The following is a 23,366-nucleotide window of genomic DNA, read 5'->3' as shown; positions in this document are numbered from 1 at the left end:
GCATGTCGTAAGTGATGGGCGCCAAGCGTCGGTACAAGTGAGAACTCAGAGAATACTTAATCGGTGATATCGTATGAAAATGCGAGCTGTCTATCGTGAATCATCGTCAAGATGAAGTGGCATCGACGTACGTTGAGAACTCTTGTTAAAATTACTTTCGTGAAAATATTGCGAGGATACGGGTCATCGTCAACCGATTTCGGTACGTGTGGACCCACACAACACGAGAAGTGACAAAATTTTACAAAAACCTTACAACCGTTATGCCGACGTTTGAGTAACTTTGCGAGGTTTTCTGTGATTCTGTTATCTCTGTTAACGTAGTATACGAAACGAAATGCGGGAATGGAGTCGAAGCTGTGACGTTGCCGGGTTAAAGAAACAGAATCGTATGATTATTACGTTTGACGATCAAATGAATCAGCGAAGAACACGAAGAAAATTAATCAAAGATTCCATACAATCGGATGTAAATTATAGGGTGAAATTGAACAAATAATGTGAAATCAATTGCTAATGTATTGCTAGGTATAACAGAATCGCGCCTTGTTGAAATACATTGCGGTTTGTGCGTGAGGTTCAAAAATGCATATTTACGACGTCTAATTTTCTACTGATAATTAATCGTCACATGTCGGCATATTGACAAATATAGTGAGCGAACTGAAAAGCTTGCATTGTAAACTTTCCATTTGGATACTTTTATCAACGAATGTGCAGCGCGAGAAGTAGTGCTTTAACTTCTACGTTATGATTGATTACAAAGAATACTCGAAAAGGAACATTATTTCCGAACGTAACGCTCATCCGTAATTCTGTAGATTTAATTGAAAGCAGAAAATAGATAATCCGTTAATGAAAAATTATACCTTTGTTGATTACAAATTCATCAAATCAATTGTTATGTTTCGAAAACTATCAGATTCCAGATAAAATATTGAAGAGAAAAAATTTCAAGCTTTTGAACTTGATTCTTCACGCATGAAAAAAGAAAACAGTCAATCGCGTCTCTCACCTCATCTGTATGATATTTTTGTTGTAAATAAATAATTGCATTTACGCCGACCAGCCCATATTCATCGATACATTAATTTTTTAACGATGATTAGATATGACATGCCATGATTACGTACAGTAATAATCATGCCTCGTTTTTAAATACGAAGTTCTTTATATTTGGTCAATTTTACACGTTAACACTTTTCCAATATAAACCCGTGCAACCTTTTACCCTCGAGAAATTTTCTCTGAAATCCCCTAGCTATTGAATCACAGCTTCGTTTCTAAAACATGTCTTTCTCAGTTAAAAATTAAATCCTTGGGCGAACAAAAATCGTCCGAAACTTTCTCAGAAACGGAATTGTAGGTTAAGGTATTAGTACAGGCGAATAAGGCATGTAATCGACTGACTCCTGTTCTTTTCGAGAACAGGTTCGCCGATTTTTTCGTAGGTAGATTTGACCTCAACCAAGGAGCCCTTTATTTTGCCGCCATATCAAATTAACAGCTGATTGTTTATAAAAATGTTGAAAAAAAATAAATCGAATTTGTATCTTCAATTTTTTTTCCATCGGCGTGAGGAAAAAATGTTTGATATAAAAGTAGTAGGTTCTCATCCTCGTGTATAAGAAAAAATTTCTTCGATTTAAAAAATAATTTCCAGTTTAGCCGCAAAATGTAAAAAACTAGTCATTTTTTTTTCTTTCATTTCAATCCAGTTTCCTTAATTATAAATTGACACCTTCGAAACTCACATGTCACGTGTGAAATTAGTAGTTCAAAAACCAGTCCAAAAATTATTCGATTATCTCGTACATTATGGCAACAAATAGCGATTTTCGAAAAAACTTTGCGTACCAAAAGAATCCAACATAATGGAGTTACAGCGTCAAAAAAAATTTCTCGTAGTACTTACAGATCTGGAGATTACTAATGCGATTGAAAAAAAATTTTTTTCCATCGACAAAGGTCGAAAAAAAAGGAAAGAAAATTTTTCTTACTTAACAAATAGGATTATTGCTGAAATTATTGACTCAAGAAAAACATTTTTTAATATTATTATTTCTGTTTTTGAGACGAAAAATTAAAAAAAAAAAACCTCTTCATCATTATTAGAACCGGAGTTACACTTGTTTTACTTATTTGCGATTTATTATCAATGTCAATAATATTAAGATTTGAAAAAAATACTATATCTCGTCCATACCTCAAGGGTCAACCGTGAATTTTTTCATTCTGATTCAAGCTCCATTTTTTTCAAAATTAATTACTGAATCGAGGCAAACGCGAGGCGTTGCATCCCAGCAGCGCGGCAACGCGAAACGCCGTCGAGGCGACGTGGTGGGGGGCATACGAGAGCGGGTGTTCGAACGGTAGTTGTGAAATGAATATCTCCGGTAAAAATTATCGTAGAAGAATTTTTTTTTTTTTTTGCAAACTAATTATTTTTTTCTCAGCTATCGGAATATTCAATTAGTTTTTCATTTTGATCAATATTTTTTTTCATTTATTTTTTTTTTCTTTTATATCGCAATATCTCCGGTAAAAATTGTAGTAGAACGTTTTTTTTTTAACATGAAAAAAAAAACATTTATCAAAATAAAAAACTAATGACATATTCCGATTGCTAAGAAAAAATTAATTAGATTTAAAAAGAAAGAAATCCTTCTACGACAATTTTTGCCGGAGATATTGCGATATAAAAGAAAAAAAATAAATAAAAAAAAATATTGATCGAAATGAAAAACTAATTGAATATTCCGATAGCTGAGAAAAAGATAATTAGTTTAGAAAAAAAAATAATTCTTCTACGATAATTTTTACCAGAGATATTCGTTTAACAACTACCATTCGATCGCCCGCTCTAGTATGCCTCCCTCCGCATCGCCACGCTACCGTTTCACGTTGCCGCGCTGCTGGGATGCAACGCCTCGCGTTTGCCTCGATTCACTAATTAATTTTGATAAAAATGGAGCTCGAATCAGAATGAAAAAATTCACGGTTGACCCTTGAGGTATGGACGAGATACAGTATTTTTTTGGATACAGTATGTTAGATTCCATTGGTATCCAAAGTTTTTTCGAAAATCGCTATTTGTTGCCATAATTTACGAGATAAACGAATAATTTTTGGACTGGTTTTTGAACTACAACTAATTTCACACGTGACATGTGAGTTTCGAAGGTTTAAATTTATAATTAAGGAAACTGGATTGAAATTAAAAAAAAAAAATGGCTGGTTTTTTACATTTTGCGGCTAAAATAAAAATTATTTTGTAAATCAAAAAAATTTTTTCTTATAAACGAGGATGAGACCTACTACTTTTATATCAAACATTTTTTCCTCACGGCGATAGAAACAAAATTAAAAATAAAAATTCGATTTTTTTTGTCTTTCAACATTTTTATAAACAATCAGCTGTTAAATTGATGTGGCGGCAAAATCAAGGGCTCATTGGTTGAGGTCGAATCTACCTACGAAAAAATTGGCGAACCTGTTCTCGAAAAGAACAGGAGTCAATGCTTACTCGGCTGGACTATATCCTTTTCAAATTTACCATAAAAAAACCGAGGAGGAAATTTTTCATTAAGATGTGGAGTTAATTTCCGACGGCTACAAAACAGTCTACAACGAGCGTGTTCAAAAATACGTACCGAGGCCAAAAAAAATTGAACAGAATTTTCCAAAATAGCAAAATGAAGGTCTTCGTGAACACACCGTTTGATACGTTCGATTATCTTCATTTGTAAGTCCGCCATCTGACTTTTAGTGCGGGAAGAAATTTCTACCGGTTTACCCAAACTTTCGGCCGGCACTGTACGTTTTTTTATTGCAATAATTCGTACACTAAATAATTGTGGCAGTGACAATTCGCTTGTAAGATTTCCGGAACTTCAACCTGTCGGAGCTTTGACAATTCGGAACTTCGACAGCACACCCGCAGAATAGTAGCTAAAACTAGCTTCACTAACAACGACAAGCGCACACGAATGAGTGTTGGCTCGAAGTGCTATGAGAAGAATTGGAAACTGGATTGTCATAATTGTGGTCAAGTTGAGCGCCTGTGATGTATTCCACGAGAATATCCTAAATGCCGTGCGACTGAAGAATGGTAATGCATTGAATGTTTTAGCAAAGAGGAGAATCCAGATTCACGGATTTTAGAAAACTTTGTCAATTTGTAAATTATGCGGTGAGAAGGATTCCATAGAATGCGAAACTAACGATGCGTGAGTTAAAGAATCATATACGTCGAACAACTGGGTTTGTTTTTCAACGAACGGATTCAACTTCGTTATAACATTCGGTAAATAAAATGATGGAGTAATGAGTAATATTCATGAACACATTATCGAACTTTACAATGATTCCATGTACCACGATTGGCGCCCATTAGACATTTTTTATGAAGATCAACGTGAATATTTTTTGTTCAAATATTCACCAGCTACTTACTCGTTATTCAGGGATTACGAAATTCAGTCAGAATACTCCAAGATCCATCGCTCGTACAGTAATTTCATTTCACAGTAAATGTTTGAGAAAAATGAAACTCAAGGTCTGCTACTCCGTTCTTTCCTTCTCCGACAATGAGAAGGCAATGAATCTTACTTGCCGTTTCGATCTACGCTGATTGTAAGAAATATCTGCTTCATGTTTTGCGCAGTCCGTCGACAGAACGGCACGCAGCTAAAAGCCGTTTGATTCCAACGAGGTAGAACTCGGCGATTCCTGGCTAACTATTGGCTGAAACAAGTATGCGGAGGGGGCCTTCTGGTTCGCAGACTTGAAGCCAAGGATACATTGTACGCAACGTAACCGTTAAGTCACGCCTTGATTTTAACCACAACGGCGATAAATGATTAGCCAATATACACATGCGAGTGTGACTCGTCTGGATGACAGGTCGAGGACAACACTTAATAATGCGGGAAAAATAATTGTCTGTGTTAATTCTGCCGCATTACGGACGAATGTTTGCACTTGAAATATCAAATGTGACAAGAGGATATAATAGAAGTTGAAGTTAGTAACGTCGTCATACCGAAAGACGAAGAAAAAATCGACTATTTCGCGATTTTCGAATGACTTTGAAGGAGTCGAGTTTTCGCAATATCAGGAACTGACAGTACGATATCCGTGGCGTCTGTTTTCGACAATTGATTATTGATCACCGAGATAATGAGAATTTGAAGAGTGAAAAATTGCCGTTTAGACTTCCTTAAGGAGATAACCACAACACACTATGGTAAGTGTACCAGTTATCGACAGGTTTAGACCCAACTACGGAACCCTTTATTCTCCAAAATTATGAATTGAGGGTAGAAATTGCGAACTTCTCGATGACTAAAACCAATTGCTAGAGAGTTACACAGTAGAAATTCATTTTTTGGTAACTTTAGATCCAAGAATTAAACAGATACAACCAAAAAAGGTCAATAATTGGGACAGGGTCAGTAACTGGTGCGCTTACCGTATTCCGTACGGAAAACACGGAAGTCCCAGTCGAAGCCCAAAGGTTAAAATGAGCTCGGCCTTCGTATGACAGGAGACTCGGTGTTGGCCTGAATACGGAAAAAAAATGGTGAAAAAGAGAGGAAAAAAGGCACATGAAATATTAGATCGACTTTACCTCCCCGCGGTGCGTAATTTTGGCGTACCTATTTCGAATTTTCAACCGATGTTCCACATCAGCGTCTAACAACCGTATGACAAATCGAAATATTTTATCTAGTTGAATGTATTTTAATTTTTGATGAAAATTTTCTTCTCAAAATTCATTATTGACAAGACAAATGGCAGGGAGATGAACTTATTCACACAAATTTTCATTATTTGATAGCATCCTCGAATAATGTACCAGATTTACTTTTGGGAAAGTGAAATTTATATCAACATTTTCAACGTTCGAAGATTCAGTATTGATTTGGTATCGAGAGACGCTGTCTCCATCAACAGCATTGCGTTACGTCCCAGCACTTACGTTATTAAAATTATTCCGTATTTATGCGGACCCTGTCAACTCATGTCTCGACACGTGTCTTTCCTCACGCTCCGTTTTTCAATTTTCTTCGCAAGGTCCAACGTTTCCACCGTACCGTACGACATTCTCTGTACTCTATGTTTTTTTCATATGACAGTACGCACATGTTAAGGTAGCCGTTGTCGCTCGATAAGTCATATCCTTTTTGGGTCAAGACTAGCGGTCGTCCATCGCACCAAGTACAATAACAACATGAACGCGTACGACCCGACGCACTATCTTTGACCGCGAGGAGATCCCTACAAGTTTTACAACGGCATGGATGTTTAAAAAAATAGAAAATTTTTTCTCTCGTCAACTTCGACCTACCACCCATCGAGTTCTTATACTTCTCGAGAATCAGCGGAACCACACATCTGGAAAACCATCGGCTCATTCTGCTACGTTGAATATGGTTATGGTCGTACCCTTTCAGTCTCTGTCACATACATTCGTTGTCATCAACGGTTGATTGGGAAACTTGGAATTACTCGGCTAAATTGCAGAGCTGACTGGAATTCGCACTTGTGTGGGAACACGGGAGCTGCGAAGTTGAAGTTTATTGATAAATTGTTCGCTGATTAATGTACATTCAATTATATGTTACGAGGTACTTACGGACTTGATAATTTATCAGATCGATTTGTTGCTTTTATTTTACACATGAATGCAGCGACTCAAAAAGATTCGTCGGACGCAACGTCGTACGTGGACACATAATTCACGGGGATACAACTTTACAGAATAACATGAGAGCTTCGCTGTCAAATTGCACATTCAATCACAATGTGAAGAAAAAGAGTGACTAAGAATAATGTAACGATACGAAACGATGTCCCACCAAATCGAATCCGTCGAGATACTCGAAGAAGTCTCACGACAAATGGACGCCGCAGGAGCTCGAAAGGAATAACAGCCATCGACTTCTCCATAATTCTTCGACGCCGTTCAATATCGCGTATCGGAAGATCTTCCCAATCGACAAAGATTCGAAACTTTTCATTAAGACCTAGATCAAAATGTTATCGGTGCCCGAAGAGCAGCGTCGTGACGACTTGTAGAAAGCTTCGCCTACAGTGTCTTGGCGGCGATTTGACTCCGCGAATATCAAACGCGTTATCGAATAATATCGTTTTCATTTTGTTGAGACGTTGCCACGGCCCCAACTAACAATAAGTCACGCTGGTTACAAGTAGCCCAATGAAATGCTGTACTCGTGCTCAACTGCCTTAGTGTATTCGGAGTATGCTTGTAATCTGAGATCACGTTCTAATGGTTTTTTTCTTCAAAAACGAAGTTTACATAATGGAACAGTTTTTGATCAATTCACAATAACTGCATCTTCTGTTTTACTTAATTGCAATTCGCTTTCTGACGAATTCGATTGTTTGTCTTCCAAGTTTCTGGAGCGCTTTGGTGATTTTCATCGATTAGAATGTAGACGAGGTTGTAAACTTTCAAGATTTTCGAATGATTCTGAAAAATCGGAGTCGCCTTTCACGTCATATTATATATATTACATTACGCAAACTGAAGAATTATACATCTTATATTCTCGACTCTTTCGAAACATTATATAACCTCCGATTGTTACACACCGACATTTCTTACACGTACTGGGTCATTTATTCGTCGCGGAACACGAGTATGACCGACGCAACCGTTTCACCCGGGTCTCACGATCTGCAACGATTCGGCCGATCAGCCACTTTTATAAAAGTATTCGAAGGATTTGTGCACAAACATGCGTGATGTGGGCGAAGTCTGGATGAAATTTGCTGCAAAATTCACCAAGATTTCTACTACACATGACGCTCTTTATAGTGGTTTCGATTATTCGTTTATTCTATGGTTTTCAGTGTATTCTACGTTCCAGCTATTGCGATCACATGAACCGAAGTTGCATTCGATCTTTCACATACCTATTATGTTTTACTGAAAAAGATCGTCACAATACACCTGCCAGCTTCCAAAGTCTCACTGAGCAATACCTCGTTAAAAACTTGATTTGTTTGCTTTTCGCATTATATCTCATATTAGGTATAACGATTTAATCACGTAAAGTGAAAAAGGGGAACAACGGACGAATCAAATTTTCGTCGCCTGGCTACTGAGTGTAAATCACTAGACGGACTGGCGCATACGCGGAAGATGGTGTACATACTTTGATGCAACAAAAGCATTGTGACCTTACGGATTATCTGCTTCCGTAGTCACTCGTCGAAAATGGCGAGCAGCGTTACAATGTACGAGAAACTGGTAGATAACCCCTGAAACAAAAAAAACCAAAATCCGAAGGTTAAGCTAGGTTGTGAAAAAGTAAAAATTATACTACAGGCTCGTCATGTACGTACAACTCCAAATGTTTCCAGGTTCAAGGCAGGGAGCAGGCCGTCGACTTTGTTCATGGCTGGGTCATTGGCCCTTTGCATCATAAGCAATACCGAGCTATGCACTCTAGGCGATTCGCCTATCCACTGGCTATGTAAAACGGATTCCGTTACGCCTTGGCTCTACGGGAGAAATTGAATGCTATCAACGATTCTAATGACTTGCGAAAGTGCAGGTGATAACAACACATCGATCATTTGAGTGAGCTCAGAAAATGGTACGCAACATTTTTTCAGGATTTCCGAAGTACGGCAGAAAAATTCAAACTAGATATTCCATAAGTATCCAAGGTGGTCATGCCCCAATAAAATGACCGAAGGTGAGCTATCCTGTTTATTATCACTATCATTATCACGATCATTTTCGTTGTCGTTATTGTTACCATTATCATCATTATTGCTACATATGTGCCAAACGTGCTGCCGCAGAGCACAATTGGCCAAGTGGTGCAATTGGCTGATCGTTGGAATTTTTCAGTTCACACGTGTACAAGTATTTCTGCCAATATTGTGAATTGGTTTCTTTCGGTGAACGTTGCAATTGGATTCTTCGATCGCAATCCGGGGATCACCAGATTTCACAATTCAGCTGAGCATCAGCGCTAGTTTAGAGTTTAAATGAATATCACCAACGTTGTTCCGTGTGATTCCTGTATCCTTATAATGGTTACCCGATTCGTGTACGCGCTACCCAATGCTCAATAATCAAAAACTGGTAATCCAGTATGTTCTTCGATGTGTACCGACTCACACGTATGCGGCATTCGGTTGAAATGTGTCCGAAGAAACTATCAGCAACACGGTACCGAAAAGTTAGAAGAGAAACTGAACAGAATAATGAAAAATTAGCCAAACAACGGGCTAATTGGTGGATTCGGACCTCCGGTTCGCCTAACAATTGCTCACAATTAGGTGAAATTTGGCGTCCAATAAATACGTTATGAATGAACCAAACGACCAGCTATTTAATTATTTCATTTCTAATGCTAATTATGTCACATTCAGGACAAATTGTTGGTAAGGTAGAGGCCCTGGAACCCCTGGACATCCGAAATTCCGAGAGGGGGCACTGTAGCGAGTATATAGCGAATAAGATATTTCAGGCTTCTTGTCTTTTTATTATTTTTCGAGTTCCAACGGCATCAAGCGGTTAAGTCGGCAATGAATCCGAGGAAATTGCGGAGTGACGGAATAACGACGATTTCGAAGGAAGATTTTGTTCGGTTGAGGTAAGTAGAGAATAACGTTTATCTTAATTCAAGTTGTCAAGTTTAGATTTAAGTCCACTCACGGTAGCGTCGAAGCTCCGAGTCGGGTGATATTGAGAACGCCGTCTGTTTGATACACGTGTTCGATACTCGTCTGAAGGCCGCATTAAGTCGAGGCTCTACCTCGGCTTCGTGCTGCTAGTCAGACTCGCAGTGCGCGAAACGCTCGTTTGGCCTCTTGTATCGAAATATACTAGTTTCGAGCACAAATAACGGGAAGTTCAAAGGCTGGCTCACAGTCAGCCCAAATCCGCTTTTTATTATTGGTTTACATGAAAATAGTTGATTGTAATGATTTATTCTGTACTATTATCGTATAAAAATGGTTAAAAACTGAAAGCAATCAATAATTGTGTAGCTAAATTAACAAGTAACAACGAAGAATGGTCTGAATAATAAAATCAGATAATGAAGAAAAAATATCTTGCACGTCGAGTCAAAGTGGAAACCGGGTTCTTTAAATGATGCCGTATGAAAGATCGGGAAAAGTACACATATATTTTTTATTTACTCAATCAAATACGAAACGGTGATTGTCGGTTTTTTTTTGGATCCGGAGATAACCAACGTAGCTTCTTAAAATTTCGTGTGTATTTTAATTCACATTTAGACAGTACTAGAAAATTTTTTTATCATCAATTGTCGCAAACGGCGAAGTTATTAGCTGACCATTGAAGCGCGCCGTTGGAATCTCGAATTGGCAGAAAAGATGGAGTGCGTAATTGTTGTCTGAAATGTAAAAACTAAAATTACTTCTAATCGACATATATTTTTATCATCGATGAACTAAAAAACCCCGAAAAAACTGTTAAATCACATTCATTTTCGTTCAGAATTTTCTTTGTAAAAATCGTTACTTTGTACGTTCGAGCTCGACAATTAATATGATATCACGGTTTGTTGGGTTGTTTTGGTACATCGATAATAAAATGATGTGAGAATTAAAAATAAGTTTAGTTTTTACATTTCAGACAAGAATTATGCACTCTTTTTTTCTCCTACCGATCCAGGCTCAAGTAGCGAGGCTCTTCGATGGTCAGCCGTTGACTAAAGATGTATTCTTCAGTTAACGGGTCAGCTAATGATGCTGCCATTTTGCGACAGTTGGATGATAAAAACTTTTGCTCATACCTTTCAAATGTGTGTTAAATTACACCAGAAGTTTTTAGAACCTTCGTTCTTTCTCTCCCTATCAAAAAAAAATCGCCGACAATCACCTTTCTAGGCCTCTAAATCAGGACACTGCGTTCAATACTGTCTCATATACGGAGCATCCCATTACATCTCCATCAAAATTAGCGCATCCGTGATGTATTACAGTTACTCTGAATTTTTTTCCATACGAACACTTTTCGAAAGACAACATTGCTTCTTTAGCCAACGTAGGTACATTAGACTGGGCCAAAAAAATTGACTATTTTTTTTTTTTGAAAAATATATTGAGAATATCATTCAGTATGGCAAAAAAAAAATTTCATGAAATTTTAAGCCCTTAATATTAACTTTAAGAGGTCTATCATCGTTATTTTTGATTTTTAGTAATAATTTGATGTTTTACGTCAGAACTGTCGAAATATTGAAGTGAAAAAATTTATGTTCACTTATCCCTTTATAAAATTAAATTCCCTACAAAAAAGGTATGATTATAGATTTTTGTCAGACGAGCCGTTTCCGAGTAATTAAGCTTAATAAATTGATATAATTTCTCGATTAATTCTCGCTTAATAAATTGATATAATTTCTCGATTAATTCTCGAGAAATTATATCAATTTATTAAACTTAATTACTCGGAAACGGCTTGTCTGACAAAAATCTATAATCAGACCTTTTTTGTAGGGAATTTAATTTTATAAAGGGATAAGTGAACATAAATTTTTTCACTTCAATATTTCGACAGTTCTGACGTAAAACATCAAATTATTACTAAAAATCAAAAATAACGATGATAGACCTCTTAAAGTTAATATTAAGGGCTTAAAATTTCATGAAATTTTATTTTTGCCATACTGAATGATATTCTCAATATATTTTTCAAAAAAAAAAATAGTCAATTTTTTTGGCCCAGTCTAAGGTACATCACTTGCGACTAGCTAAAACAGCGTTTCGATTCTAAGCCTACGAAAATTCAAGATCGAGAGAGCAAAAGAAAAGTTGTTGGAATAATTACGAATATTAATATTGTGGAATACATCGAGCGCGTGTCGAAAAGAATCCCATTTCGAAATGAATAATTGTTCTAATTTCCTATTATAAACGTATTATTGTAGATAATCTAGTTTGTTTCCTGGAAAATTCTAAAATTTACAGTATGCATCACGTATTAATCGTAAATGGATCATATATATTAATATCGTACATGGACCGCATATACATATATACTTTTTGGTCTCTGCATCATTATGACATCTGATCTATCATTATTTATCATCCATGTATACATACTTTTCCCAGGTACCTATACTTTAATTAAATCACGTTTTTGCTACGAATTTTGGAAGAAATTGATTCCATTATTAATTTCTTGAATCGCTGACGATTCGGTAACGTTATAAGTCGGTAAGTACGCACAAGCTAAATATTGACTTGGACTTACCATTACGACGACTGTGTTACTCGGAAGGTTATTGCAGCCAACATCATATCGTGATCGGTAACCCTCTGATGCTCTGCAATAAGTTCCCAACTCTGCCGCTAGATCACCGCAGAGGGCGCAAGCGCGCGACGAATTTCAGTTGTCACTGGTCACACCAAAGCCCATAAGGTTAACTGGCTTTATAGTCTTCAGTCAACGACGAATCTAACCGAATTTGCAGATTGCCATTTTTTTACAGCCGAGCGTAAGTTTGAAATTTACAATCTGGTAAATACAATTCGATTGCCAATCCCAGATTCATCATTTCAAGCTTAACAATACCGATATAAAGGTATAGTATACTTATCTACGAATCGAAAATTTGTAACCTTATTCCGTAATGCATTTGTCATGTAACTTCTATACATACATAACCTCTAATTCAACCTGTTATTTTGAGATGTGCAAAGTTCTCACTTTCGTTCAAAGTACTTTTGTCATTGGTAACAATACCGAAATGTTCATAAACTTGAGTTTGGTGTTTAATCAGGTCTGACGAATTCCGTACTTTGCATTCGCTTATCACACTCACAGAAATCAGGCAATTTTTTTTACCATCAATCAGTTGACCTCTGCTTCCTGCAATCTGCAAATAAATTTGGGAACATGGTGAATGAGGAAATTGTGGAATTGAGCAAAAAACCGCAACCGGTTTTCAAGGATCCAACATTCCAACAAAAATTTCGCCCCATAAGCAGTTCGGGAAAAAAAAGAATCTGGCGATCCTTGAAGCAGGTGCTTGCTCAAGAGCGCTCATTACCTTGGTCTCCGGAAGTTGTTCTCTGTAAGTAAATACAGCAAGTTATATATCTCTGTTATAATATTCAAATCAATTATTAAACTGAAACTCAAACTTGTGTGTAACCGTATATGTTATTACTTTCAGATAGCTCAATCAACGCACCGCCCAGTTTCAAACCTGCCAAAAAATATTCAGACATATCTGGCCTTCCTGTAAGTATTCGTTACCTAGTAGGTTGAATGATTATTTTTATTAATTAGATTCGTGCACTCTATATTCTATATAAACCTTTGTTATATTTATTTTCAGTCAAGGTACACAGATCCACAGACAAAGTTGCATTTCGCTACCGCTGAAGAATATGCAACTGTACGAAGTCTACCAATGGACATCACAGCTGGATATTTAGCATTGCGAGGCGCATCTAGCATTGTAGGCTAAACATGGTTTAGTTAATAAAAAAAAAAAAAAACTATTACAATATTTCAAGTATAATTATTCACGCAAACATACTGCGTCAGGCTGTGAAACTCATCATTGTAATTATAATTAAAGTCAAGGTATAATCAGTGTGAGTTTTAGGTTTACAAAATACATTTATAGCTCTGAAATCAGTTATGACACCTGCCATGAAAGTCATCTCTGTAAATGAATTTATTACAGTTCTATATTGAATATTTTGTTACAAATTTTATACATTGAATTTTAGGCAGTGGTCGTTGGTACAGCAATTTATCTTCTACTGTACGCAATGTTGTTGGAAGTTTTTAATATCGACGAAATGGTTATGTATGTACTTCATAACCTGCTTTGGTATAAACTATTTTTTACATATAAAAGAAAACAACTTCCTTGTTATTCACTTACGTGAATAATCAAATAAATCGTTCATGTACCGGTTTTCTTTTTCTTAACGTAGTGTGAGCAGGCATTTCACACGTGTGGAGATCTAGCCTCGACAGTTTTTATCAAATAAACAGACTGTTTTTTTTTTCCATTTATTGGTTTTCTTTATATCCTTCTTAATATTTTACACATTTAATTCATTCATTGTTAAAAAAAAAGCTTTTGCATTATAACTTAGTTTACGAGCTAAAAACTAAGGGATGGGTAGTGGTGGGGGAGGTCGAAAACTGTACGGCTGCTCGTCGTTTACCAGCAACATTATTTTTTTTTTATGAGATGTTATTATATATTTTTTCTTCTCTTCAAGTTTTCGGTCTTTCGCGCACCGCGCTTAGCTAAAAGTTAGGTATTACGTTGTTGGCCATTGATTCTAAAATTGCAAAAAGCATTCGCAATGGAATTTTTTTTTTTTCCTAAACAAGACGGCCATGCGAAAGTTTCCGCCTGTAAAGAACACCTGTTTTAGCTCACAATTCTTTCCGAGAGGGTAAGTTGATTTTTTTCAAACAATTTCATTCCAAATCTGGCATATCATCGTCATCACTGTCTGGACCATCGGCGTCATCTCCCATGTCATCTAAATCGTCGAAACTTGGCTTGCGGTCTCCAGAACCACCCAAACCTCCCATTTGGCGCATCATCTGTAAAATGAAGAAGCAAAAAAAAATATGAACTTTCTGTATTAGAGCGCTCAATGCGAAACTTTGCAAAATTTCAACTCTGGCAAAAATAATTTTTATCTTTTAGAGGGCTGGCATTTTGTCCTTGAAAATCAATATTATTTAGAGGTATGATTTATGTATATAAATAGTCAACACATCAGGTGGAGGTTCAGAGTTATCTGCTGACTCCTAAAAGAGCCGGGTAGGCCTTTTAAAAGTAAAAAATATGAAATAAGTTTTAAGGTGTAACTTTACAGTGGGTACTTTGCCAACAAGACTTAATAACGAAATACTATAACTGTATCCAAACGCGAATGAAAAGATGTTTTTGTAACACCTGCATGGGAAGTTCGACTTTGTGCACTGTGGCGGATGTGCGAAGTACCCCATTCCTCACAGTTCAGAAACTGTTGGGAAATATCACACAAGTGTTAGGAACTGGTATTTTCTTAACAGTTTTCTGAGCTAAACTAGTACAACTAGTGCCATTTGACGCGATCGACTCGTGACTACAGTTTCATCGGCTGTGTTGCAGTAACACATCTACATTATTATTAGACCACGTTTACAGTTGTCTCAAGTCGAACTTCCCATTACAGGTGTTACAAAAATTATCATGAGTCATAAATACGGGTTTCATTGCTGCACTCGCCTTCGGCTCGAGCAACAAACTTCACGCTCGTCAGGTATCGCCAACTTCACGCACTCGTATCGCAATATACTATTACATTATTTTTTATGGTAAGTTCGACGGATTATATTATGCTTTTTGTCATTCGGCAATGCAGTATGCTCAACATTAAGCGTATGTAAATGAAACAAAAGACATATTGAACTCTTATTGAGTTAAAAATCCTGAAGCTTGAAACATTTCTTTGTTACATACAATAGCGTTAAGTTCACGTGAAACCTCAAAATACATTTAATTAAATTGTTTGAACGAGATACCGATTATTTTAAGAATATGAAGCTATAAATCAAAGTTTCTTCTATTTAAATAGCTACCGACAATTGTAGATAAAGAATATCACATATATACTCGTTTTTTTCAACACAGGCATGAAAAAGTCACTTTTTGACGCTCGTATTCGATCTGTAAAGTGTCACTTTGTACCGCTAACCTCAGAATAGAATACAAAGACTTTATACGGCAGTTTCGATCCCCAGTTCTAAGTGTGCATCTCAGAATTGGCATATAGACTTTATACAGCAGTTCCGACTTCTGTTGCACGATCCGAGGTGTAGATTTCAACAGATGTCAAAGGGATTTATCATATTTTGCCAGAAAAAAACATTGTGCGGGGTGCACCCGTAGAGTATTTTTGGCTCGTATAATGATTTCATTACTCGCTTTTGGCTAGCTTTTACCTTGTAATGAAATTTACTCGTTCATTATCCTTGCCGTAAAAACACCAACTTTACAGGGTATGCCACATAAAGTACTATTTACTTCTGAGAGAATCTTAGTTTAAAGCTGCTTTCTTGGATGAAATTTGTTGTTTGACGCCTAACTGGTCATCACAATGCCAAAGATTATACTCCGCCATCAATATCATTCACAAAGAGAATCGACAAACTTATACTCTATGCTCAGTCAATGCACACTTATAAATTTGAAAAACATTCTATTTTACTTTGTTGTATCATTGGGTAATTTAGAAACAGATTTATGGAATTGTGAAATTTTTAAAATCCAGTTGAAACGACATATTTGAAGGATGGAAAAATACACAATTGTTTTTCACAAACCACCCTCGTGTACAGTTTATCAATTTTCATGTGAAAAGACTAAACATTACGACTCTTTTCATGAAAATGAATTAATTAAGTAGATCAATCAATGTTACCTCTTCCAAGTCACGGTTACCGCCACCACCACCGCCGAAGGATGCTTCATCTTCGCTATCGTCTTCATCTTGCCATTTGTTGAAGTCACTTTTCAGCCAGTGATACTTTTGTTTGTCTTTCGTCAGGTGCGGCCAGTATGGTCCAAGAGTCTTTTTTGTAAGGACCAATTCGAAATTTCTGCCCTTTGGAGTTTGGATTGTCTTTTCTGGGTCGATTTCTTTGTACAAATTGATTGTTACCTCGTGCGCCTTACGTTCAGTGCCGCCAATACCATAGAAATATATTTTATCGGGCTCAACTTTGATTGTGGGATCTTTACAATCCTCCAGACATATAGTAACGTACACTGCGTTACTTCTTTGCGCCCACATCACTGGCGGAGGTGTCACCCTGAGAATAAACAAGGACAACAAGAATTCGTAAATATCAAGTAAAACGTAAAAAAAAAATTCTTGGTTATGAACATGACGTTTCGAGCCGCGATATGAATGAGCTAGATATTCGAATTACGAAAAAATGTGACTGGTTTATTGAACTCGTGGTATTCAAAACGTGGTCATGGGGAAGGAAAATAATAGCAAGTCATAATACGCCGGAAGTGCGAATGGCGATTGATGTATCGACCAAGGGCAGTATTTTTTTTTATGGCGCCGTAAATTATCCAGGGTAGACACTGAGAGCGAGCAATCGAATAACGAGGGGCTGCTGATAAGAAGCCAGATTTATCAGTAGAGAAAACATTTCCGTACTCTCGTGTTACACGATTACGAGCATGAGCCGCATCAAGCCGCTTGGGAATTCGAAGCGACTCGAGAGGTCGAGAGGGTGTTTTATTCGGTTGGCATGACGTCGATTACAGGAATAGATAATAGTTTATTCGATAATTTAATAAGGGAGCCCTCCCGAGGTAAATATTGTCGGTTAGAACTAGTTTTCTAGAAATTTCGAGAATCAATAAAACCATTTCACAACATGGCGGCGTTTCGAAAGCCTGCAGGGCGGCAGGCGTATTTTTACAATCAATTTAGCACGAATAATATACCGGACGGTGAGCCGGGTTTCGACACAAAATCCAACTCTACATTTTGAACTAGGCTTAAGTCAATTATTAGCTACTTACTGTCCCTCTTGAGTCATTTTGTAGCTGCTTTTTCCAGCGAAAAGAAACAAACGTGCAAGACTTACGTACCGCGCCGCACAACTAACTCGAGAAATGTTTTCGATATTCAATCTTCGAGGTGTATTCATATCGACAGGACAATAGAGCGTCGGCCATTATTATTGGGCAAATCTCGAAACTTAAAACATATAATAATGCCTGTAACACCGCAGAACAAAGAATCCCGTTGATGGAATAACTCTAAAAGTATCCCTCGCTTCGCAATTGTTAGCGGCGAGCAAAAAGTGTACAGGTTAAAAATATATTTTTATCGCCGTGCGATCATCAATGTATTCGTGGTTCGATATCTCGATACGAGAGAAGATCGATTTTCATCCGAATCGAAATCGATTTCGAGATAATCGAAGGATACGCTCAGCCCGGGGAATTCAAAGTGGCAAAATGATGCAACGCATATTGAACGTGGTCGTAATAGTATCTTGATGCGAAAACCGGCATTTCGACAAAGATGGATGTTGACTGCTATTACGGTTTATAGGTAAGCACAGGTTACCACATTGGATATTATTCAATCGATTATTCTAAATAGTTCTCATCGTCATATACTCACAGAATCGTTATGTAAAGAAAATCGGATGAATCGTTTCATCGTGACTGAGTCAGAAAGACATCAATTATAATATAACTGAGTCATTTTCGAATCACCCAGCGTTTGTAATGATACATATTGTCAGTTTCAATAATAGATGACTACCTGCATCAATATACGAGTATGATCTCTCGGCGATCTCGGTTTACCTAAGAGTAAACGAAAGCAATTGCGTGCCATACGTATTTGCATCGATGCGGTAAAATTTCAAATTCACAGCACAATAATGTTTGCATCTTTTCAACTGACTTTTAGTCAAAAGTGTAACATCACACAATCCCAACAATTCTAAAAACAATTAATCTACCAATTCTTTAGTAACGTTTGCCATACGCCATGCTCTATTCTTCCGTCAAAGTTTTTACAATAATAATTTTTAAGCAGCAAAGTTGAACGTACGACTAAAATAGAATGAAAAAAAGGAGAGAGAGAGAGAAAAAAAAAAAGTGATGAACTTTCTCGATCTATTGCGCAGGTAGTGAGTAGAAGATTTACGCACGTGGAGTATAGCTGCAACATAAATAAATTAATATCAAAAATCGAGGACAGAAATATACGAAATTCTGAAATTTGCGTTTCCGCGATAAGTATAAATATTCGCGAAACGTATATATTTCGAAAAATCTATCCCTCTTACAGCGTTTCCGTTTGAGTGATAATTATCATTTGGATGATAGTTTTTTATCAACGTTTTGTGTCGAAACGATCGTAGAAGCCGAATCCACCCGTTTGTATCGAGGAATCCGTATTGACCAAACTCTCCAATCTTCCTTAAGATCGGTAAGAGATGAGAAGGTGGTAGGGAGGAACAGCACTTAGATTGTAGGTCACTTGCAATGGATATGGAGGGGCTGTACCCTTCTGGTAGCGACGATCTAACTGGACATACACAGTAGGTTTTCCAGTCTCTTTCTCCTTCGAGTTGAATCCAGGTGACGAATAGACCGCCGAGTGTCCACTACTATATACTTGAGATACATAATAAATTAGTTAAATAATTATAGTTGCGACACGGCGAGCGTCTGCTTTGATGCCTTGCCACATACGTACATCCATGGCATGGACAGACACTGTGCGCTCATCATTATCTCCGATCAGCGAAGTACTTTTTCGTTTTGCTTTTTCTTTATAAATATAAAACTCGGTTCGGTTCAATGTGTACAATCCGTCAGTGGCCAGTGGACTGCAGTGTGTTAAACTATGTAGTCAGTATCGTATTGCATGTATGTTAAATAAAGCAATCATGACGACCGTATCAAATCTGAGTATTGACTTGCTGTTTGTTTGAGGTAGCCCAGATCAGTGCTTGTTTGTTTAATTAAAATTAACACCATGTCTACAAGTTCGCTCTTCTACAAGGACAAATATGCGGTGAGTATATTTATTTAACGCTATTGCAGATCCAGAAGGTTTAATACGTAATCACCTATGCGTATTGCAACGTATGCACATCGCGTTACATATATGCGTACCTATATTCAGCTATTCTTTTATATCCGTATGCAGGCATGACTTCATGTGAATCACCTGTCCGGCGCAGGCATTAATTGCTAATTACGCAGCAATCAACTGCCCACACTGGACAATTTAATAAAAATACAAAAAATGATACTACTGAATTGAATGAAATGAAATGAAATACGAAATACACTTCGTGATGCATTTATTGCTTTATGTTTAATTCTTTCGATACAGAAACAGAAAGTAGATGTATGTATATAATTAGATACACGAACAGATTGATACCGCATGTAGAAATAAAAATAAATTTTCTTAATCGGCACTAAATGTTGATCAATCCGTTACACACGCACCGTATTCGATGCATCGCGAGCTCGCAGGTTTCGTATCTGTTGTTGTTTATTTTTTCCCTTTTTTTTTCTACACATCATGATGTCACGTGGTGCCGTTAAACTGAGAAGGAGAAATGATGCTATCGTGAAATTATCAGCTATAATCTGTTGCCTAAATATGACTACGTGCAGTACAAGTCGAATGAAAAACTGGACATTCCTGTTCGACTGTTGCAATGTTGGTTAAAATTTATAAATAATTATAAATCGAACTTTCGTACGGTGATAATAATAAATGTATAAAAATTGCACACACTTTAGTCGAGTGAAGAAAAAAAGAAAAGAGCTTCAGGGATAAATATATCTGTTATATATGTTTCTTAAAAAAAAATTTGCCAAACGAAGGAAAAAAAGTGCAGCTAACCTACAGAAACAGGTTCGTTTTATTATACGTCATACATATTGTATATATACACATATATATATATATATATATATATATATGTGTGTATATTATACTTCGGAGCGATGTTCACACAAAGCGTATAATATTTATTAACTTCGAATTTCGTACGTACGGTGTGAATCGGCGCACTCGCACGCCATGACGATTTCCTCTTTCTTATTGGATCTATAAGTGTAATGAAGTGCAGTGTTTGCATTTCCTTCGACGATCGAGGTGCGTCTACGCCTGCAAGTCCATTCCCACGAGTCTATTTTAACAGTACTAAGACCGCAGCTCTTAGCCTTATAGCCTGCTTCACAAACGCAAAGTTCAACCGGCTTCCACTTCCTTGTCTTTTATTTTCGTTACATAATTATACAGGGATCGGATAATAGATTAGAAGAATTACGAACGTAACGCGTGATCGTGGTCTAATACAAGCCTGATAATCGAAGGGCCCTCAGGGGTGAAAGTCTTATGTCAGAGGTTTGCATCTTGTTTTATTATACTGGACCACTGCCTCCCACGCAAACGGCTGCATATAATATGAGGAGAGGAGTAAAACAAGAGGGATACGCATATTAATGTGTTTACATATATTATACGTACACAAATTGGCACGTCTTCCTCCGCACGACGAGCACACACGTGTGTGACATTATAACAGTCTGTAAAATTTATTCAGTTATTATACATATGTATATGTGTAATGTGTACATACGGATGTATCTCTTTCTTGTACATATAATATATATATATATATATATATATATATATATATATATATATATATATATATATATATATATATATATATATATATATGCATACTTACAGATAGGCATACAATAATTACGTAAACCTAAATATCATTTCTCTTTCGAACTCCGACTTATACATATGTTGTAAGCGAATACGCGTACAGTAATCAACGCGATATATTAACTTTTAGCGTGTTTTGAAATTCGATAAAAACCGTTCCATCTTTAAGGTTACGATTCTCTTTCATTTTTATAGATTCCGCGTTGATTGTGGCCTACAAAATTGTCGCCGTCGCAGATTCAGCACAGATTTATAATATTATTGCATTGAATCGACTCGTTACTGAAATATCACAGTTCGCACAGTGGCGAAGATTTTTTTCCTGTTTATCATTAAAATTACACAATTTAATACAGAGATAGTGCTGCAGAGAGATGTTCCGGGAACATCCCAGCTAATTAAAACCGTTTGGAAAGAATCGTTAAAGCGGCTCAACTTTACGATTTGCCATTCCGAATTTAATTCCCAATTAAAATGACAATACCGAATATTCCTTTGATTGGCTTCCGTTAATTTTTTATTTCGTTTAAGCAGAGGACAGGGTTTTGATTCTTTCAGTTCCGTTATGTTGAAACAATAATCTAAACGCATGTCTGACTTCGTGATTAGTTGAAGTAAATATTTCCGAAATAGTGTACAAGACTATACTTTCCGTTCAAGAGTATCGTAAACTTCCTATGATTGTGAGCGGGTTATTACCAATTGAGCAACGCGATAGAACTGTTTACGAAACTTCATCTAGCGATTAAGTGCGGTGTATAGGCGTGAATGCCCACAATAGTAAAGATATCTTATCGCCCGCCCTCGCGCACATTTCGTCTTCGAATGATCCGGAGGTTATTTCGATTCCTCTAAACTACGTAACATCCGACTGTCGAGCGGTAGGAAAGACGAATAAATAGGCATTTGTAAACCTGCTCGGTAATTTATACCAAATTTAAAAAAAAAATTATTCTCCCCTTATTGCTTTACCAACGCAAGAAAAATACCATCAGTTTTCATCGAGACGATCAGACAGCGGTTTCATATGTTTTTAGTTCTTGCAATAAACTGGCAAAAAATTCATGTAATTCATGAGCCAAATAGTTGTACAGTAATGTTCATTATTGCCTTGAGATTACGGCTAACTTGTTTGCGGTCCGAAACAAAATGCGAGTTTCGATTCTATACGAATTATGTGACAATGCCTCCCAATCTCATATCAACTGCACAGCCGGTCACTGTTATAAAATTCGTATAGAATCGAGACTCGCATTTTGTTTCGGACCGCAAACAAGTTAGCCTTAAGCTCAAGGCATTAATGAACATTACTGTACCTATTCGTCAGTCGGTTGTTCACATCGTAATAAAAATACCTCTATTTTTTATTCAACTTACGAAAACCGTGTCAAAATTTTCCATTACGAACCGTTGCTTCAATCGTATAATAACATAATACTGCATATATTATTATTCTTGATTAAAATGTCGAGAAAAATATTTTACCAGGTAAATAACACGTGGGTACGGGTAATTTTTAGACTGTTTACACACGTCAGGAGTCTGCGGAATATATCACCTAGGTATAATTTCGTCGCGAAATTAAACGGTGAAAAATTCTGCGGGGTTCGGTGTGAGTTAACTGTTTGGGCTTATTGATCACTATATAGTGAATCATGATCACAGTTACACAGACGTGTATAAATTATACCATCCAGCCAAGTTGATCCTTGTTCTGATTTCCTTCGTCCATTATACGACATGCAGGCTTCGTTTTCGTAGAGATCAGATACCCTGACAATTCGAGTCAGTCGAATAGTGACCTTGCAGCGAAGACCAAGCGCTTATATATATATATATATATATACAAATCTACCTAAAAAATGGCAATCTGACTTTTCACATCTGTTATAATAATGGCGACGTGATTTATCCTTCAAAAGAAAAAAAAACAAAAACAACTTGCACAAAGTCGTAAAAGCCTTCAACTGTATTTCAATAATCGCGTACAACGCAAAATGGCGAGACGAACTTGCAGACAAGGCGGCGTTTATAATTTTAACCATGTTGCAGTTACGTACGTCCAT

The 23,366-nt window shown here is 36.8% G+C and overlaps 3 protein-coding genes and 1 long non-coding RNA gene across 7 annotated transcripts in view; 1 reads left to right on the top strand and 3 right to left on the bottom strand.

The window, feature by feature from the left end:
• Window positions 1-4,758, bottom strand: part of LOC124302900 (odorant receptor 46a-like) — a 99,501-nt gene extending 94,743 nt beyond the window's left edge. The window contains exon 1 of the mRNA XM_046759468.1: window positions 4,456-4,758. The gene's annotated coding sequence lies outside the window, so the exon portion shown is untranslated. The remainder of the gene's footprint in view (window positions 1-4,455) is intronic.
• Window positions 4,759-12,412: 7,654 nt separating this feature from the next.
• On the top strand, window positions 12,413-14,331 carry LOC124302289 (INO80 complex subunit C). Of its 3 annotated transcripts, none has more exons than XM_046758280.1 (4): window positions 12,413-12,541; window positions 12,906-13,097; window positions 13,200-13,267; window positions 13,365-14,331. In XM_046758280.1, the coding sequence occupies exons 2-4, from the start codon at window positions 12,920-12,922 to the stop codon at window positions 13,494-13,496; spliced, it is 378 nt and encodes a 125-aa protein (XP_046614236.1). In that variant the 5' UTR covers window positions 12,413-12,541; window positions 12,906-12,919; the 3' UTR covers window positions 13,497-14,331. The 3 variants fall into 3 exon arrangements, with proteins under 3 accessions (XP_046614236.1, XP_046614235.1, XP_046614234.1); XM_046758279.1 differs by having other exon boundaries at window positions 12,417-12,605; window positions 12,879-13,097; XM_046758278.1 differs by having other exon boundaries at window positions 12,418-12,605.
• Window positions 14,263-17,815, bottom strand: LOC124302288 (co-chaperone protein daf-41). Of its 2 annotated transcripts, none has more exons than XM_046758277.1 (3): window positions 17,661-17,815; window positions 16,471-16,861; window positions 14,263-14,602 (listed from the first exon to the last, which is right to left on the bottom strand). In XM_046758277.1, the coding sequence occupies exons 1-3, from the start codon at window positions 17,717-17,719 to the stop codon at window positions 14,474-14,476; spliced, it is 579 nt and encodes a 192-aa protein (XP_046614233.1). In that variant the 5' UTR covers window positions 17,720-17,815; the 3' UTR covers window positions 14,263-14,473. The 2 variants fall into 2 exon arrangements, with proteins under 2 accessions (XP_046614233.1, XP_046614232.1); XM_046758276.1 differs by having other exon boundaries at window positions 17,592-17,800.
• A 2,063-nt stretch (window positions 17,816-19,878) lies between these two features.
• Window positions 19,879-21,146, bottom strand: LOC124302125 (uncharacterized). Its single transcript, XR_006907636.1, has 3 exons — window positions 21,088-21,146; window positions 20,612-21,013; window positions 19,879-20,154 (listed from the first exon to the last, which is right to left on the bottom strand). It is a non-coding gene; the product is annotated as an uncharacterized LOC124302125 (long non-coding RNA).
• Window positions 21,147-23,366: the final 2,220 nt, after the last annotated feature.

This window comes from Neodiprion virginianus, chromosome 4, assembly GCF_021901495.1.
Source record: "Neodiprion virginianus isolate iyNeoVirg1 chromosome 4, iyNeoVirg1.1, whole genome shotgun sequence".
In the NCBI taxonomy this organism is placed as follows: Eukaryota; Metazoa; Arthropoda; class Insecta; order Hymenoptera; family Diprionidae; genus Neodiprion; species Neodiprion virginianus.
This window is presented reverse-complemented; position numbering and strand designations above follow the sequence as displayed.

What these genes read in the sequence shown, in the direction of transcription:
- LOC124302289 (XM_046758280.1), top strand. Translation starts at nt 12,920, where the DNA reads ATGGTGAATGAGGAAATTGTGGAATTGAGCAAAAAACCGCAACCGGTT. An exon ending in GTCTCCGGAAGTTGTTCTCT is followed by an intron (nt 13,098 to 13,199) that starts GTAAGTAAATAC and finishes TATTACTTTCAG; the next exon opens with ATAGCTCAATCAACGCACCG. An exon ending in CAGACATATCTGGCCTTCCT is followed by an intron (nt 13,268 to 13,364) that starts GTAAGTATTCGT and finishes ATTTATTTTCAG; the next exon opens with TCAAGGTACACAGATCCACA.
- LOC124302288 (XM_046758276.1), bottom strand. Translation starts at nt 17,719, where the DNA reads ATGAATACACCTCGAAGATTGAATATCGAAAACATTTCTCGAGTTAGT. An exon ending in AAAATGACTCAAGAGGGACA is followed by an intron (nt 16,862 to 17,591) that starts GTAAGTAGCTAA and finishes GTTTATTCTCAG; the next exon opens with GGTGACACCTCCGCCAGTGA. An exon ending in GTAACCGTGACTTGGAAGAG is followed by an intron (nt 14,603 to 16,470) that starts GTAACATTGATT and finishes TTCATTTTACAG; the next exon opens with ATGATGCGCCAAATGGGAGG.